The sequence below is a fragment of the Pituophis catenifer genome, unplaced genomic scaffold (genome assembly GCF_029215685.1).
Source record: "Pituophis catenifer annectens isolate HBS135680 unplaced genomic scaffold, rPitCat1.0.hap2 SCAF_3, whole genome shotgun sequence".
In the NCBI taxonomy this organism is placed as follows: Eukaryota; Metazoa; Chordata; class Lepidosauria; order Squamata; family Colubridae; genus Pituophis; species Pituophis catenifer.
In genome coordinates, this window is record NW_027256883.1 from 122,925,719 (window position 1) to 122,946,639 (window position 20,921).

At 34.3% G+C, this 20,921-nt stretch overlaps 1 protein-coding gene across 1 annotated transcript in view; it reads right to left on the bottom strand.

The window, feature by feature from the left end:
- Positions 1–20,921, bottom strand: part of DENND1B (DENN domain containing 1B) — a 207,076-nt gene that overhangs the window by 68,711 nt on the left and 117,444 nt on the right. Inside the window, exon 10 of the mRNA XM_070939310.1 lies at positions 2,530–2,630. Within this exon, the coding sequence (XP_070795411.1) occupies positions 2,530–2,630 (101 nt within the window). The remainder of the gene's footprint in view (positions 1–2,529; positions 2,631–20,921) is intronic.

The window sequence follows — 20,921 nt, forward strand, 5'->3', positions numbered from 1 at the left end:
TGGGAATGCTACTCAGAAATTGAAATATTAACCTATAGTGTCTAGTTTTGCTCTATTATCAACATATTTGAGGATCATATCAATAGGATTGTCACTATGATTTATATTAACTGCTTTGTGTTAAGGATGTACTTCTTGGTAATATACACAATATTTCAAATCTATTATGTTATCAGAAAATCTGCGTTTTCTGGCCTGGGTTCCAGAATTAACATTTTTCACTGAAGTACAAATCTATATCCCATAGTGCATTGTTGATACATGTTGTCTGCCATCATAGACTTTTGAAGTAGTTGTGTTTATATATTAATTTGGTGAGATTTTCATTTAATTGTATTTAAAATTTAAAAAATTTATAAGTTATATTACTCCACTAACTCTCTTGAATGTGCAAATACTTTTCTTCTATTCATTAATTTAGTAACATAGCATTTATTTTTAAACCACTGGGTATTAGTTTAAGTGTGTCCGAAGTAAGGTGACATATTATCTTGCATTAAAATCAAAATGCAACTTTTTATTTAAAAACAATGCTTGACATGAATCAGTTTTTTCTTCATATTTCATAGAAAAGTAATACTGGGGAAAGCTTGGCATAATCAGTTTCTGATTAGTAATTTTATCATTAAAGAAAGTGTCAGGCATTTAAAAGGAGAAAAAATGACAATTAAGACACATGCATGTTTTTCTTCTAGCAATCACTTATCAATTTATGAAATATATATTTTAACCTAGTCCATCATTTTCCTAAAATAATTGGTTATCTTACATAAAGTATGAATTAGAAAAGTAGTATGATTTTATTGTGAAAAATGTTTATTCTGCAACAAAAATGGAGAATTTAATAAAGAATCATTAAGTAGCTTTAAGTAGAATTCTGTAATCCTGTAAGAATGTTAATAGAATTCTTAAAACAGATGCTTCATCATAAACTACATAGTGTTATAGGTAAGAAACTATACTAAGAAGTTAATAAGATTGTTTTTTCTTGTTTAAAAATTAAGCAAATCCAAAATCTGTCAGACGTTTTGGTACTTTTGGTACCAAAATAAATTTTAATTCTCCAGGCAGCAATTAAACAGAACCTTCAAATAAATGACACAACTTGATAAATTGCTTTACTCCAGATAAACAAGAGAAATCAAGCTGTCTATAAATCTAGGGCTTACATTCTAGACCTTTCCACAAGGCCACACATCTTTTCAAGTCAACAGACTTTTGCCTATTCTTTTTCTGACCCTGAAAGTTGGACACATCCACTCTGTACATAAAATTTACTCTGCCCTGAGCATCACTCGTTTCCCCTCATTATACCTATGAAATAATGCTATATGATTGGATACTGGTTCTAATGTCAGAAAGCATTTCAGCTCTTCTAACATCTTAAACTTTTGCTATGTACACTTTTGCACCAGGATGTATATGTGCTGCCAGTACATTGGATATAGCAATGAATGAAATTATTTCATCCTGGAAAGGAGATGCTTCTTTTTTCAGCTATGCTATTTTGAAATTCTTTCTCTGCCCTTTGATTTCAGTGATTTTTTAAGCCCATTAAATCATTGCTTTTTTGACTGGGACAAGTATATTAGCTTATAAGAAATCTAGACAAACTATGATCATGAAGATGTTGTAGAATCTTGGAAGCATTTGAATTATTTAAATTATAGAATTATTTTGTGCTGTAAGCTAACATACTAAAAGATGTGAAATAAGCTTGAAATACCACATGTAGCACACACAAAATATCAATATTAGTTCTAGATTAGTAATGATTAGCAATGTTAAATTAGTAATGATTAGCAATGGGGGAGTTCTACTCTGGAGGTGGCTGTTAAGTTGACAGCAGACTCCACCTCCCCTCCCACTCTCTGCTCCCTATTGGTCCTTCTTTTTTTTTTTACTACGGTAGTCATATTGATGTATTTTCTTGGTTTTCTTTTTGTTTATTTTATTGTTTTATTATTTATTTTTGCTTTGTTTAAAATTTCCTTTTATTTCTTCATTTTTTTATTGTTGTAAATCACCTCGAGTAGCCCCATGGTGAGACAAGTGGCAAATAAATGTAATAATATTAATAAATATAATTAGTAATGATGACAGCTCTCAATGTGTCTGTATAGGACCTTTTGATTACCTTCCCTCAACAGAGAAACATTCTGAATCACATTAGTATCTCTACATATGTTTGGGTGGGGGGGAAAGAAAGATAATACAAAATTTTGGATTTTGTCTCTTCAGTAATTCAGCAACTTCTAAAATCTAGTGATCTAAAAATAAGCCATGTAAGTCATAAATCATGAAACATAAATCTTGTTTCATATCTTAGTCCTGCAGAAGTACAGTTTCAAATATTTTTATCTTATAAAGCAGTGCCAAATATGGCATGTTTTCATTTTGAGTCTGTACTATTACAACTGGATTTACTGTAATCTTCAAATGATCCTATTTATTTAATTAAAAGGCAACAACATATTGTCTTGCTTAATTATTAGAGAGGTAAAGAATAATACATATTTAGCCTCTTACCAGCAATAATCCAGGAGATGTGGTGGGAGCACCGGGATGTATATATGCTGCCAGTACATTGGATATAGCAATGCAGCTGACCCATGAACACAAGCAGTTAACTAGAATTCAAAGCAGACACAACAAAAGTGTAATGTTATAAGAAAGAAAAGAAGTAAAACACTGTATTAATCATGTCAGCAACAATAAACCTGCAATTATGTATATACAATATTGAGATAAATATTGAATTTCTATGTACTACGGAAAGGCTTTATTACTGTCAGTCACATAATGAAATATCAGTAATAATGATAGTCTCATAAAGAGATGCAGAAATAGTTATCTTCTACTGAAACAAAGCCACTTTTCAATCTATAAATGTTTCTTTATATATTCATTCATAGGCTGAATGCTGTCTTTATTGTAATGTGAACTAAAACATAAGAAAGTAAATTGTACTGAAAAATCTTTCATGCTAACGGATTAGATTCCCTTAGCAGAACATTGGGTTTTTGTACATCATTTTGTTTGACAGGTTTATAAACTTCAGTTTTATATACATAAAGAGTGAGATTGTGATAGAAATAAGGGAGAATTGGTACAGGATTTGCTAAATTATCAAAATACAGCTTCCAAAATGCTTATTGATTTTCAGAAATTCAACTGGTCATTTTAGAAAAGAAATACAAGTTTTTATGAGCATTACAACTACTTTGTATCAGTCAGGCCAGCAGACATTTAAAATGGAAGGACAGAAATATGACAATTCTATGTGATAATAAGATAATAATTGGCTTTCCCACAATTTCAGTCAGTCAATCAACTAAAATTTAGAATGACTGACACAGATATAAAACTACAATGTTACTAAATTGCATAATTACACTTACGGAACTTAAAGTATAATTTAGAGTTACACAGAACTACGTAAGTGTTAATACAGAACACTATGGAAAAACACTAAAAACCAAAACCAACACAGAAGAATATAAAGTTATGATATCATATTGAGCTATTATATCATATTTCAGCTATGCCTACGAAAATGGGACTCATTTGCAGCATAAAGGATGCACATAAAATAAAATGCACATACATAGCTAATAATAATAATAACAACTACAATGTTAAGACTAAAATTGGATTAAACCTCCCACAAGCAACAAAGCTCTCCTCTCCTCAGAAGCTTCCAACTCATCAGATCACATGCATATACATTCATGTCATACCCATAGTGGTCTTCAACCCTTCCCAGACAGCTACTGCAGCTATAACCACCCCAAGATTGTGCACCGCATTCCCATCTTAAAGAAACAATGGTCTTTTTAGTAGATGGAAGAAAGAGAGGGCCGTCTGAGATCTATTTTGGTTTGGTTTGAGGCCAGAATAACAATACCAGCTGCAGTGCTTGCTATGCAGGGGAAGGTATGGCAGAAGTGGCCCAGGTATAGAGAACAAACACTATGCCAAGGACAATATCCCAGAGAGAAAATGCTATTAAGACAAACAAATGGGTCCAAGCTGGCACTACTTTAAAATCTTCCCTGAATAAAATGCTAAACAGGAGTCTTACTTTTATTTAATGAGGAGTTAAGTCTCTACTAACAATTGTCCCAGGAGCCCCAGTCTGTTTTACAATTCACAAAGGGTACAAGGAATACATCTTGCACATAATATCCTGCACTTCTTAAGTGTTAGTCTAGCTCATATTATGAGAGCTATTTGAACTATGAAGGAGATTAACAACAATGTATTTCTGAGGGCAAACCGATTGCAAAGAAAGCCAGATGCAGCCAACAGATGAATTTCACATGAAACAGATCCTAATTCTCAGAAGGCACTGTATGGTCACAATAGCCAGAATATAATCTACTGCTCTGCTTTCTCTTTGTAAATCTCTGCTTATCAACTACGTATTTCCTGATGCTATAATAATGTACATTTATTACAGTATTCTGACTGCAATGAGCTCAGAAACTCAAACCTGGCATCAAGTATGGAACCTTTGTTTACACAGCACTGAGAATTCTGCATAAGCATCTTTTATAGCAAACATGCCAGAGGACGAAGATATATAAGCACCAGAATGTAATTTTTCTTATCATTTAGATAGTGGATCACACACACACAAAAAAAAACACCTGTACACATTACTATATACAAACTAGGGCCATATTAATGAACAAAAGAGCCAATCTATCAATTCCGCTTACACAATTTAAGTGTCTGACATTCTGCAAGTTGCAGAAAAATAACTAAGCACAGCATTTCCTGCCTCGTGCATTGGCAACTCACAATTCAGTTGTTGAAAATCCCCTAGGTCAGGGGTGGGCAACTGTGGCCCTTTTACAATCTGTGAACTTCAACTCCCAGAATTCCTGAGACAGCTTGGCTGTCTCAGGAATTCTGGGAGTTGAAGTCCACAGGTTGTAAAGGGCCACAATTGCCCACCCCTGCCCTAGGTAGCCTACCATAGGGCCTGTCAGGAACAAGACTGAAAAAAAAAATAGCACAGGGTTCTACAACACTCCTCCTGAGTGTGATGTGCACAATATCAATAGCTAGGATAGTTTGGAAGAGAAAGAGTATGTGTGTAGACTTATGCAAAAATATAGTAGGCTTATGTGAAGTAGTACCATTTTGCAGAGGCTCCTCAACCCCAATTGATGGGTTGAACTACTTGTATGTGGTGTCTTGACACTGAAAAGCAAGGCACCTAACTATGATGTCTCAAGGTAGACCACTCTGGCTGCCTAATATATTTCAGTGGAAATATCTTTTGCAAAGCTATGTGGCCCACAGGTCTAGTGCAGCTAAGTATTAGCTTATGTACATCGCATCAGCCACTTTATTGGCTTCCAATGTTCTTCTATGTGTGCAGAAATAAAATAAAGTAACCTGCAATTCCAATTTATGGCATTGAATGCCTTGCTTTTTTCAATGTAGAGAAGGTGCATTTCCTGTAAGTGGATCACCCCGGCAAGCAAAGTTACTGTTATCTATTAATATATCATAATAATAAGGCTGCTCACCTTATAAAAATGTGACTCTGGGTGACATACAACAGTTAAGGAAGTACCGCTCCTTTACACAGCTATAAGATTATCAAGTGCTATGGGTGAAGTATGGTAGCTCAGACATATAAAGCAAAGGAATAAGCAAGGAATAAGGAATAAGCAAATCAAGTTCTGCATCTATAAGATGATACTATAAAAGGAAAGATTGTGGGTAAAAATAATACTTTGCTGTCTTCAGCAAAGAGCATTGCCATTTCCAAAATGGGTGGGATACAGGCCACCTGAACTGGGGGTGGCTGAAAAAGCTCAAATGCTTCTGTCAGCTTTCCTACCTCGTGTTTTAAGAGGCTTTTATTTCTTAAATATTTATGGCATCAACAAACCAAGGATGTTTCAGACAATTCAGCTTTCACTTTAGAATTAAGCAAACCATTTGTGTTATGAACTTCCGGCCTAAATTAGGAGCAGAGAAAATGCTTTATTAAAATAACCCATAAAGCAACAGAACAAGAGATTACAATTTTGAACAGCATTATATACTTTCATTCAGATTAATATAACAGGATTAAATATGGAAAAGAAGAAAGTCTGAAAGCTCCCGAGGGATATCATTAGGGCAAATTGCCAAAGAATGAAACATGAGCCAGTCAGGAAAAATTGGAGGCTACAGTAGTACCAAGGGACTTAAATGTTCGACAGTTGGAGCTTCAGTAATGTGTGAACTGAGGGTTACTGTATCAAGAGACTCTGTTCACTGACACATGGAATGTCACTATTGACCACCAAACAGCCCAAGCTTGACAGTTATGCTCCAGTCAGCCAAAGATGTCATAATTTCTTAGTTAAGCTGCCCATTTCTGATTAATTTTTGTTTCCTTACCTCTGTAGAACAGCTGCAATTTTACAAAGTGCCATTACCATCCCCTTTGCTGCTTGCTGTTTTAATTGCTGTTTTCTTGCTATAGAGATAATTTAATGTTTCTGCAAATGAATAGCTTGCAATTCTCCATAATGTGTATTCCTTTGGATGCATTTCCAATTACTTTCCCATACAATTTATCTAATAGTCACTATTCTAATCATAGTTCTTAAGCCATTAAATACAATGTTTTCTAGTAATTTTTACATGCAAAGAGACAGTAGATTAGATATTAAACCCTTAGCAACTCTACCCAGGAAATGGGTTAGTCATGGATCTCATGCCTACTGATTAGTAACAGCTATTTAAAATAAGGATGGAGCACAGTTAAGCACAGATAATTTCATCTAAATTGAACTACCTTTTATTAAATGCTAGACTTCTAGATTGTACTACTCCTCTTCTGAACAATAAGCTAGAAATATAATCACTGACACAAATCCAAAAACTCAGACATTTATTTATATGTTACAGCCTGTCCTTCTAATAATAATTAGTGCATTTAAGATTTCAGGTATTTTCCTGAACTTTGCTATCTTTCTAGTACTTTCAAGAGTGGAACAAACTGAAATACCCGAAGATGAGTAAATTTCTTTTCAAAAAGTAACATATTAGTCTTTCACTGAACACAGATGCAAATTTCCTTTGACACAAATATGTAGAACCATATAAGTATATTGAATGTTCTAAAAATATATTAATAAAGATAAAACTTGCTGAAAAACAAACTCAGATTTTAGTTTTTGTCACCTGTTATTTCTTTACGATGTATAGTGTCGCTCCATCTCAGCCTTGGTTTGTTTTAGTTTTGCTCTCCTACAAGCATAACCAACTTCAGAGTGTTTCCAAGTTGGATATACTTCTAGAGAACTATTAATCCTTTTTTAATTTTCAAAAATCCCTGTTGATCCAAATAGAGGTGGGTGGGTGATGGGGTGGGGAGTACAAAAGTCTTGTTTTGTAGCATACCAACTTCATATTTTACTTTAACTAAAAGAAAATGTAAGAAATGTTAGAGGGAGTTTAGCTGGTCTCAAGACAGGATTCCTTAGCTTGGGCATCCATACCTATAACAAAATGGGCATTGTGACATTAAGATGCAAACTCCATAATTTCTTTGGTATTTGAGACATGATGCATCACAACATCCCATGAAATACTTAAGGTCAAAGTTTGTGTCACAATGTCATGATGCATGTTGTGCAACTTGTTCCTCTTAGGATCACTACAGCTATGTTAGTTCCCATGGATACCCTGATGAATGCTTGACACTATAGATGTATATATATACAGTACACACTGGTTCAAAATGTTGCAGAGGTAAAACAATACATTTTAAATATATAACTAAATCACAATTGCAAAACATATTAATCTGATTACATGATAAAAATTACCATTATGATTGATTCTTAAGAATTAGAAATATAATATACAGTTTTTATATATCTGCTAAAATAAGAGTAATTATGTACTTAAAACAATAGTAGTGATGTTCATTCACTCTGTGACCAAATTGCAAAATATACAATATGAAAGTCAAATGATGATGATGATGATGATGATGATGATGATGATGATGATGATTCATTGTACCATATGCTACATCAACATCAGATGTTTAGACTGGCATTTTTATCCACTTATCTAATCTTTCCCAAGGACCTGAGATAGGCAGAAAAAACAATTGCTACCAACCTGCCCTCCACTGAGGATCTGTATACTGCACGAGTCAAAAAGAGGGCTGTGAAAATATCTACAGACCCCTCACATCCTGGACATAAATTGTTTCAACTTCTACCCTCAAAATGAAGCTATAAGGCACTGCACACCAGAACAACTAGACACAAGGACATTTCCCCCCGAATGCTATCACTCTGCTTAACAACTAATTCCGACAACACTGTCAAATAATTTACTAAGACTGTATTACTATTATTCTTCTCTTCCTTACTACTATCTATCTCTTCCCACTTATTACTATAACCATGTCGTTTGTATCTCTCAATTTATATTGTTTTTATTTGTTTCCTAGTACAATTTGATAGCTTATTAGTAACCCTGACTATCACTAAGTGTTGCATCTTTTTATTCTTGATGAATGTATTTTATTCTCCTTATGTACACTGAGAGCATATACACCAAAGACAAATTCCTTGTGTGTCCAAGTGTGTCCACACTTGGCCAATAAAGAATTCTATTCTATTCTATTCTATTCTATTCTATTCTATTCTATTCTATTCTATTCTATTCTATTTTATTCTATTCTATTCTATTCTATTCATGGTATTAAAGCTATTATTACTATTACCATGTTTGTCCAAAAATAGGACTCTGTCTTATATTTTTCTGAGCCCTGAAATAAGCACTTGGCCTTATTGCCATGTGCTCAACAGCCCGATTGGGCTTATTATCAGGGGATGTCTTATTTGGAGGTAAACAGGGTATTATTAGATTTTTATATATTACTAAATTGTGCAAATCTAAATCTAAATATGAAGTAAAAATGTACATCAGCTAAAACAAAATAAATAAAACAATGCACACATCCGCATATTGAATCTGAAGTGGTTAATAAATCAGAAGTACCGTAGTTATTTTTGAGACTGGTTATGCCTTGAGGATGAGCTTGGTAGTCTTCATCTCTTTTTTAAGAAAAAATGGTTCAAAAACTTATCCATAGGTCTTCACAAAGTACTACTTGTAACTGCATCTTTTCTGGCATAAAAACAAGACCTACTGTTGATATTCAAGTACACAAGAACATAAATCATACCTCATGATATTCTCCTTTGAAAAAGAATGGAATTTTAATTTGTGTACGAATGATGAACATATGATTGCTAAAATGTACAAACTTTTGCTGAGGTTTGAAACACAAAAACAAGATAAAATGTACTAAGAATTTCACTTATAACATACAAATCGATCAATAGAAAAGAATATGGCTAAAAGGATTAAAAGTCATATTGTGTTAAAAATTAAGAGAACTTTATAAATATTAAAAAATAACCTTTTAATTTGGATTTATGAAAAACCAATTAGAAAATACTTATGGAAGATTGGTTTTGTATATGATAATTGCAATGAAGCTACTATATGCACAAAGGTGGAAAACTACTGAAATACCTGCAATGGAGAAGTGGATTGTGAAGAACTTACAGAAATGACAAAACTGATCTATTTAATCAGGGGTAAGACAATAAGTATTTTTTACAAAAGACTGGAAACCTCTTAAGGACTTTTTACTGACAATAGAAAAAATCGTTTATGGATTTATGATTACAAAGAATTAAATATGAGAAAGGGAACCATGTGGCAATTTTAAATGCTGTAAAGTGCTGTAAAGAAGATGGGAAGTTGCTCCTTTATATCTTTTATATATTTCCTTTATATCGCCTTTATATCTCTAGTTTTTTCTCTATCTGCATTGTTTCTCTCATTTTTTTAATCTTATGTTACATAATTTCATGTCCATCTTTTACTTATGTGAAAATCTTTAATACAAATTACTTTTAAAAAAAGAAAAATGTACATTAAATGATGACATTTTTCTTGGAGATAACTGATGTGTAGCAAGTGCCCTACATTACACATTTTTTAATTTTTTTTCATACATGAAAATTATTTCTATACACATGAAAGGGAGAAAATACATTCCAGTGGGTAGAATCTTGTATGTGATATTGAAAGGTCTATGCCACAATTATTTCCAAAACTATCAGTTTGCAAATATCTACAATTTCAATTGCAAAGTAAATTGGTAAATTGCCAATATATTATATCTGGTACCCATCAAGATTCCCTATCTCAAATTATTACATTTCTATTTCCGTTTATTGACAAATAAATAAATAAATAATCTCCTCCCAAGTAGATGAATACGTTCATGGCAAGAAATAAATAAAAATAAACATGCACTGTGTTAATAAATACTATACGTTATTGGATTAAAATATGCAATGTAATATTTTTAAAAAGCTAAAAAGGAAATTCTTGCTAGGTATCTAAAATAGCTCTTTGGGAATGTGATATTAGCATAAAATACAAGGACTCTTCTGATTGATATTAAAGTTATTCAAAACACTGTATTCATTACTCAATATGTTCTATAATTGGATTATATTTTGTCTGGGAATATTTTTGTCTAGATTTCCCCAACTTGAAATAACAGTAAGCTGAAAACTACTTACATACTTTATGGCTTGACAGCGCATACGCTATCTTGTCAGCATTTTCACTTGTGCTACAACCTCAAAAGAAATAGCTGAGAAGATGCAAATAGGGAACCAATGTGATTGTTTGATGGAGCAGAACTAGGGAACAATAGAAGAAACATCACAAATGACACTTATTTTTTAAATTGGAGCTGCAGAAATTCAGAAAAAATCCAATTTTATAATGCTTAAGATAGACAATGCCACCAATGCCCCTAAAAAGTGTGAGATTTTGGAATCTGGATGCATGAAAGGATATTTAAAAAAATTATCTCTCAACAATTAATATTTATTGCAGGAATACACTAAAAAAACCCACAGGACATTTGTTTTCTACCAACAAAATAATTAATAAGCATAATTTTTTATTTTTAATGTGACTCCAAATTAGATTTGCTTAAATCTTTTATAATAATTATGTACATATATTGGATATACAATGAGCAAGATATTAGAAAAACATTACTATCTATGCTTGAAATTTTTTTAGCTTTTATATTTTCAGAAATAACTCATACATAGTTCTGGATTTATGACCATACAATCAGCCTAGCCAAAGTTACAGTGGAGATGAATTAAGGGATTTATAACTGGTTCCTGAAGTTATGGCTGATGCACAGTCCCATGATCAAAATTGGGGCGCTTGGAAGCCCATTTGAACTTACAACCAACCGCAAGAGTGCTTCAACTTCCCTCACCCACCTATCCCTTCCCATCTATGTCCTTTACCCCTCCCCACTCTGCAACTCCTGCTGCCCTAGCTGATATTTGCCATCTTCCTTCTCCTGCTGCTGACCTACAGTAGCATGCTCAGTCTGGCCCTTCACAAGGCAGTTATTGGCCTTATGAGGATTTCTTCACCTAATTGCACACAGTGGTTTGCAAGACCTGAGGAAGATGGCCTCATGCGGCCATTAGCTGCCTCACTAATGGCCCATGCCAGCAATACCTGTTAGCAGTGGGAACAAGAGAATGGCAAATGTCAGCTAGGGCAGCAAAGCACAGGGCAGCAGGGGACTCAGATTGCAGAGTAACAAGGGCAACTACGGGTGGCTGAAGCTTCCTGGGGTGGCAGAAGTCTCTTTGCGTATTTCTGCTACACCAGGTTAGGACTGGGTTTCATGCTACAAAGGGCTTCACACTGCACTGCAGCTCAGGAGCTTTTGCAGCCCCAGAACTATAGCATGCTAAGAAGCCCCTTTGTGTTGAACTGATGGGCTGGGCTAGGGCTGGGCTTCATGCTGCATTGCAACACCCAAGGGATCTTGCAGTTCACTAAAAAAGCCCCTTTGTGCCATGTGGCTGGGCCGGGCCATCTGAGGCTTCGAGAATGGCTGTGGCTTTGCGTTGAGGTTCAGGTGCTTTTGCAGCCACAGAACCAAGGTATGCCCAAAAGCCCCTGAGCTGCAGTGTATTAATTTCCCAGTCTCCCTGTGAGTGCACACATGCACACACATATGGTGTATCCTCTTTCTCTAGCCTCCCTGAATCCAGCACAATGTTCAGCTTGCATCTCACAGCAGTACCCCCCAATTCACATGCAACTTCTGCCCAGCCTACCAGGGTAACTTCCTACCCTCCATGGCATTCCCGTGCTTCTTACCTGGGATTCCCTTTACTTCCACAACCCGCATGTCTGGAATTATGGCAGTCACTGGGACTACCAGGATTGCTATCACTAAGTAATGTGTTCACATGTCGTCACACTTTATGATCACATAGTTTAGTGACAGAAATTCCAGCCCCAACCATGATCATAAGTGAAACTCTATCCTTATTCTGTTTATTCATTAAATTCATATAATACAAATGAACAATCTGAAAAATAATTTAGGATATCATGCAGAAACAGTTTCCTTATCACTTGGTGTTTAGCTTTCCACATATACTGTATTTAAATCATCTTAAAATTTTATGCAAAACTACGAATAAGTAACTTGAAGAATATTTATGAAATCAATTGATGATATCAATCATTTTTATTTATAAAAAGCCCAAAAGAAGTTACAAGCATAATCTAAACTTGGCATTGAATAAAATAGTTTAACAATTAAAATACATAAATGTATTTTTAGTGCACTTAAACAGTGTATTTCTTTATTCAAAAAAAATATCTATCTTTTGTAATGCCACTGCATTGGATAACAATTATCCTGGCTAATACAAGGTGATATTCATATCCGTGCTTTATTAGTTAAATTTTAATAAAGTGCTTTAAACAAATCAGTTTTTTTTATATATTTTTTAAAAAAATTATCAATTAAAAAAATATATAAAAAAAACTGATTTGTTTAAAGCACTTTATTAAACTTTTGGTTTATTCAAGTAACTTAAAAGCCTAATGAAAAGCAGCTTTTTATATTTCTTGGCTTAATGATGACTAGAAATGGAGTTTAAATCAACAAATGGAAAACATGGTATTGCTTAATTTCATGTGTAGTTATCCTTACAGAACACAGATATTCAAATATGTTATATTTATATTAAAAAATATAATATATTTAATCCTAAAATCATTTTGGTCTAAGATATCAAGATTCATTCATTCTTATAATAATTTTCTTTAGATTATTACTAAGTCACTCTTTCATTATATTCCTCAAAGCTACAACAATTTGATTTTAACATACTCTTATCCCAACAATTATGTCCACATTACTTGCTAAATTGCTTTGTTGATAAATTCTAGCAAAATGATCACTCAATTTTGGCATGATATTTAAAACATTCTGTTTGAAAGACATTTTTTTAAAAAAGCTTATTATTTCTGTTATTCCTATATCCCCATGTTAATATTGATTCTTCTTTATATCCTAACACACAATTAATTTTTAGATTAAACAAGAGCTGAAATGACATTGCTTTACTTGTTTTACAAAGGAGAAGCAAAATGCTCCTTTTCTTTATGATCCAGAAAGATAAAACTTTTATTAAGAGCTCAGCTAAAAGCCAATTGAAAGCATGCAGGTCAGTTGATTGAGAGAAAAACTTAAACAAGTCAACCTTCTAGTTCTCTATATAATGACTCCCACTGTGGAATCTTAAGTTTCTAATTTGGGACAATATGTGTTGTTTTCTTCCCATTCTGACCCTGAGAGCTAGTTTAGTTTAATGGTTAAGGCAGCAGGCTAAAGGAAAGGGAAAAAAAAAAAAAGGTGGGGGGGTGGGCGGGAAGAGAATGTGAATTCAAGTTCCACCTTAGCCATGAAATCCAGCAGTGTGACTTTGGACCAGTTACTCTCTCTCATTACAACCCACCTGACAAGGTTGCGGTTTTGGGGAAAATAGGAAGAGGAAGATGTGTTGGATATATTTACTTCCTTGAGTTATTTGTAGAAATAATGAAGGCAGGTTACAAATAAACAAATAAATAAATCATACGTTTTCTTTTTTTTTTATTGCAAAAGTTTTACAATTATATTTTCACCCCATTTTTCTCCCCCAACCCACCCCATACTCCCCACCCTAACCCCACCGAACCCCCCCTGACCCTCCCCCCCTGACTTCCACAGAATATAATCCCATCAAAATCCCCTTTTTATAAAACCTGAACCCCTCAAACCCCCTTATAATTTTTCATCTTCTCAAAATTCATACATTTCTATTTTTATATAAAACTTTCAATGAAAAGCTATTTGATACTTCCTAATTTGATATTTGTTCTGCACATAATCTATTCATTTTTTCCATTCCCATTCATAAGTCTCTTGTGACCTATCTTTTAAATATGCTGAAATCTTCGCCATCTCCGCAAAACTGGCCATCTTCAAAGTCCATTCTTCAATAGTGGGCAAAGCTTCATTTTTCCAATATTTACCTATCAATAATCTCGCTGCTGTTATCATGTACAATATCAACTTAGTTTCATCCAATGTAAAACCCTTTACTATACCCAATAAAAACAATTGTGGAGAAAATTGAATTTTTTTCTTCAAAACATTCTGCATAACCCACCATATTTTTATCCAAAAAGCCTTAACTTTCTTACAATTCCACCAGACATGGTAATATGTAGCCTCTAAACAATCACATCTCCAACATTTTGGCTGAACATTAGGATACATACAGGATAATTTCTTGGGATCTAAATGCCATCTGTAAAACATTTTATAAAAATTTTCCCTCAAATTCTGCGATTGTGTAAATTTAACATTCTGAACCCATATTTTTTCCCATGTTTCCAACATCACTGGTTCTGCGAAATTCTGTGCCCACTTAATCATGCAATCTTTAACCAATTCAGTTTCTGAATCCCTTTCTAACAAAACATTATATAACCTTTTAATATGCATTGGACCTTTCTCTTTTATATGTCTAACCAATTCTTCCTCATGTACCATTATACCAGTTTTTTGGTCCTCTTTCCATCTCAATTTAAGTTGATTATACTGTAACCAAGTTAAATTAATCCCTTCTTCCAACAGTGTCTCTAATGTCTTCAGTTGCCATCTGCCCGCATCTGTAAAAAGAACCTCTTTATATAAAAACCCCCCGAGTGACATTATATTTGTATTCCACATAATATGACCAAGATCCAGCCATAGCGGTATTTTGTAATCCCATTTGAATCGGTGCTTCTTCCAAACTCTCATCAAAGACTCTCTAAGTATATGGCTTTTGAATACTTTATCCACTTTGTTTTCATAAAATAAGTAAGCGTGCCAACCAAATTCAAGATCAAAACTTTCTATATTCAATATTCCAGTCTTTTTCCTTCCAAACCAATCGTTTGCTTGAGTGAAAGCTACTGCTTTGTAGTATAACTGTAGGTTTGGAAGTTTAAGACCTCCCCTTTCTGGAACATCTTGCATAATTTTCAGTTTCACTCTCGGTTTTTTCTCGTTCCAGACAAACTTATTCACTCCACTTTGCCATTCTTTCAATTGTTTATCACTTTTAAGCACCGGAATCATTTGAAACAAAAAAAGAAATCTTGGCAAAATGTTCATCTTAACTGCTGCTATTCTTCCAAGTAGAGAAAGCTGCAGTTTTTTCCAAGTCTCCATATCTTTTTGTACATCTCGCCACAACACCTCATAATTATTTTGAAACAATTTCATATTTGATTCTGCAACCTGAACTCCTAGATATTTAACCTTTGATACAATCTCAAAACCTGCCCTCCTTTCAAGTTCGTATTTTCGATCTTGTGTCATATTTTTAACTATCATCTTAGTTTTTTTCTGGTTCAATCTAAATCCTGATACTGTACCATAGTCTTTTATAAAGTCTTTCATCTGGATTATTGATTCCATCGGCTGTGTTAGGGTCACAACCAGATCATCTGCAAATGCCCTTATTCTGTAATCCTCTTGCCTTATCACTGTACACAAATCATACGTTTTCTTGATAAAAACTGTTTGCCAAATCCAGAAGATACAAACTCATCTTGTATTGTTCCCTACATATAACCTTCTGCTTTCTTATATACTGCAGCAATAAACAGACCATCCTGTGAATTCTATTCTGTTCTTTGCCAGAATGCTATATTTCTGTACTTCTCTCTTACATGAGATAATTAAGTCTGAATACTAATAAATGATTCCAGATTCAGGCTACTATAAATACTGAGGTGAAGAGGTGAAGAATTAGCATTATGAAACAGCTCACTGCTTACTTTTTCCATTTGTACTTTCCAGTAAGCTATTTGTATCTCTGACACTAAACCTAAGCCCTGTGCATATTCACAATCTCAGATCCAAGGCCAACTCCAAGCTGAAATCAAGTACAAATCAGTTTACATTTCTACTCATAGCAGCTTGTTTTCAAATCTTGGCAGCTTTTTGCAGTGGGAATACTGATTTCTCAGTCTTCTGTGTCTTCCAGGACACTGAAAGATTGATATTCCCACGGCTTGTATTTTGTAGAAGGCAATCCTTCACTATGCCTCTTCCTCTATCTCCTAACTGGGTAAGGACAGCTTGGAGTGCCCATGTCTGGCAACTAAGCTTGCCAATGGCTTAAGTATGATGTGTGAACCATCCCCAGATGGTGCCCCTTTCTGAGGCTCTACTCAACCTACAGGAGGATAAAGGCACAGGTCCAAGGAAGGAAAAGAAAGAAATAATTCCTGTCCCATTTACCGTATTTTCCGGCATATAAGACGACTGGGCGTATAAAACGACCCCCGACTTTTCCTGTTAAAATATAGGGTTTGGGCTATACTCGCCGTATAAGACTACCCCTCTTCCAACGCACACCAAATAAAAATTAAAAAACATCAATTGGCTCACCCACAATGTAAAAGCAGCTGTGCTAGACCCAAAATGGCCCCTGCAACAAGCAGGAACCTCACACAGCCACAAAAGCCCAAAAACCCAACTTTCACACTTTATACACACAAAATTCCACATACAGCTTTGTGAGATTTTGTGTGTTTGTGTAGTTAGAGTGAAACATTACAGAAACACACTAAATCTCAGAAAGCTGCACAAATATTATTTTATTTTAATTTATTTTTATTTTTATATGAAAGCTAAATTTAAAACTTCCTAAACTTTAAATGGCTAGGTCTAAAAAAGAACAACTAAAAAAACCCCAATTAACTATTTTTTTTAAAGCTCCCAAAGGGGAAAAAAACTTACCCAATAGAACAGGGGTCTCCAACCTTGGCAACTTTAAGACTTGTAGACTTCAACTCCCAGAATTCCTCAGCCAGCTTTGCTTTGCTGGTTGAGGAATTCTGGGAGTTGAAGTCCACAACTCCCTGCCTGCTTGATTGCAGGCAGGGAGTTGCTTGCTGATGGAATGGATTCAGGCAAGTGAAGCAAGGCAAGTGTTGCGACTAGCAGCTAAGGTAAGCAAGCTGGAGGGGGGAAAACTTTTTTGCTTTTACATGGCTCATGGCTCTGGCGATCCAAGCTGAGTTGGATCCAGAGCCAGAGCCATGTAAAAGAAAAAAAGTTTTTTCCTTTTAAATGGCTCTGGCGATCCCAGCTGAGTTGCCTGATTAGCAGGCAACTCAGCTGGGATGGTCAGAGCTTGGCTCATCAGAGCCTTTCAGGCTGGTCTGCCTAGTTACAGGAGAACGACACCCAGCATATAAAACGACCCCCGACTTTTAAGAAGATTTTCATGTGTTAAAAAGTCATTTTATACGCCGGAAAATACGGTATTTTAAGTCAGCTTTGCCTGGTGCTAACCCTCTATGCCAGGAATTGGGAATGGACAAGTGTTAGCCTTTTGTGTCTTTTGTTCTTGTACTTTCTCAGAGAGGTAACCACAAGAATGGAAGGAGGGTGGGTGGAGAAAGAGTTACTGTCACATAGCAGAAAAGATAAAGGATAAGTAAACTATTGGGGCTGTTTGTTCTAGTCTGGCATGTTTGATAAATAATTTTGAATTCTTCTTAGAGACAAAGTTAGTTGATGTCCTCATAAAAATTGCAATGATCTCAAGAAACCAAAGCATTCACGAAAGGAAGAGAATTGATGCTTGCTGCCTTTTGTCCATATACCAATGCAAAAGATATTAATTAATGAACAATGAGATCAATAACCATCATGCTACAGTATATATTCATTGGGAATATACGTATCAGTGGAAATCGTATCAATTATAATTACAAAACATGCGAGTTAAAGAAAAAATGTCCAAAACATTCAAAATAACTTTCAAATTAAGAAGCAGGTGGGCCCCAACTACACATATGAAATGTTATGAAAATTGTAATTAGATGGTATAAAGGTCTTAAATTTCTGCTAACTATATGAAAAAGAAAAGATGATGAATAAACAATAATTTGAAGAATTAAAAAAACTATTAAAATATAGGTAATTAAAAATATAAAATAATTTTAAATATGCATGCATTATGCATATTTAATTAATGATGGACAAGGAAAATATTGACACATAAGGTAACTGAAAGGGAATTTTATTATAAATTTCCTTATTAAGTCAAGATTTTAAAAAATGCAGTGCATTTAGAGCAAAAACATTAACACATTCATTAACAATTACATGTCTAAATACAGAAAAATGGCATATCACCACTATGCTTGTATGTCTATGCCTGCCTAGTATGCCTGTGTATTATAGTTTCTTAGTTTTCAGAAACAAAATAACATCCGCATTTTATTTTAAAAAGCCTTAACTTTAACTGAATGGTAGTGCTGGGGAAAAAAATACAACTGAAATAAATAAACAAATTTCTCTGAAATACTTGTTTTAACATAAAATAATCACCTTCTAATACTGATCACATCTAGCACAAAAGAAAATTTGAAATGAGTAAGTGAAAAGAAATAATATTTTCTTGTAGTTTAGCCCAAAGAAAGGTAGCTTGTAAAAAAAAAAAAAAAAAAAAAAAAAAGCTCAAAGCAGACCCTTTGCAAAAAGCTCCAGGGCGGGGCATAGCTTTGCGTTCCAAAACAAAAAACAAAAGCAGTAAAGTCAAATGGTGGGTTTTTTTTTTTTTTTTTTTTTTTTTTTGCATGCTGCGACTCTGGACTGTTTAAGTCCCCCCCTCCCCCAGTACAAAGCCCAGCTGGAGTTTTTGGGTGTGCCTCAATTCAGGTGTTGCTTTTGGATTTTGTTTTGTTTTTTCGCAGTGTGAAACCAAGCCCCAGCCTGACCAGGTACACCAGAAGTGAAAGCAAGAAGACGGCGAAGGCCAGCTGGGGCAGCAGAGTGCAAGACAGCAGGAGTCTTGGAATGCAGGCTGGTATTGTCAACTGCGGTGGGACAAAGCTGCAGGGGGGGGGAGAGGCTGGGGCTTCTGGAGCTGCTTGCCACCCCACAAGGAAGGGAGGGGCCAACCCCAGAATGGCCTGGATTAGGGTGGGCACTTGCTTAATGATCCATGACTCTTGGTTAAGGACAGTAATGGAGAGTGCTGGGATTCCATCACTAAGCAATGCACTCACGTCATTTCGCTTTACAACAACATTGCTTTGCGATGGAAATTCCAGTCCAATTGTAGTGAACAATCAAGAACTACCCGTACTTCTTAGTTAGCAACTTTTGAGGGGTGTAATCTACAGTTTGGTCCATTTATACACATTGCCACGCTCACTTGCTATTTTTCATCCCATTTCAAAATTTGTTGAAAAAGTTTGGATAAAAAAGTTAATTTTGAAAGGATGCACTCCTAGGGATAAGGATTATAGCAATTACCTCAATGGTAGTCTGGATTTCAGCAAGTGGGAATGCTTGGACAAAGATTAGGTCTAGTTGATATTTGGGTGGGAGACAAATTTTGAGCGTTCTGGTCTGGACTTGAAAGTTATAAAAACATCCCATGAAAAATAATGGCAGGAAAACTACATGAAATGTTGGTGAAATCACAACAGTTGAACTTATTTTAAAGATACCTTTATAATTTTTTGCCTTCTAGTTCCTGGCTGCTGACAAATGATGTTTGAGGATGCTATTCTGAGAAAAGGATAGGAATATATATATAATGTGGAAAAAGTGTTCTTTTTCACTGAAGTTATTATTAGCAAAGTATTTCAGCACCTTGCAGGTGAAAAAAAAAACCCAGAAGTATGTCAAAATAAATACACTGGCAACTATAAACAATAAACTGCTGCAGAGAGAAATGCAACACATTAAAAACATTTTTAAAGTGACAGAAGGTAACCATCTGTCTACAGTCTAAATATTTAATTAATGCTCATTTTTAAAAAATTAAAAATGCAGCAAAATGTAAGGAAGCTAACATACACACAAACAATACTGTACTTTTAAAAGTATCATGAAAGTGAAATAAATATTTGAAATTAATAGAAAATGTAGAAGTCAAAGTTTCTTTTGATAGTAGATTATACTGAAATGATATAGTCATTAAAATAAATAGTATGCTAATTGTGGAAATTCTTTTTACAATTTTTTCTGGTTTTCTAAAATTAGTTTCGAATGGCACAAATCAACTTCCAGAAAGCACTTAAAAACACCTTAATTTTATAAAAATGCTACTTACTTGGAAGTGACCATATTCTCAGACACTATTTTAATAATCGTTAACTCCTTGGTAAGGATTTGAATTATCATGTTTTCACTGTATTTAACTATGAATCTAATTATAAATTGCCTATATAATAATAAACCATATCTCAATTAAATATATAGTGGTTGAAATCAAAACAAACCTTTTACTGAAATAGTCCTATCAAATACCAAAATGTGATAAGCAATAATCAAGATCTATCTTTTCCTCTATTATATAATGTGAATTTCTCCAAGTAGTAAGGTAGTATATAAATAAATAATAGATAAGAATAATGTTGCCAGCAGTAGCCTTTGAGGTTCCTCTGAT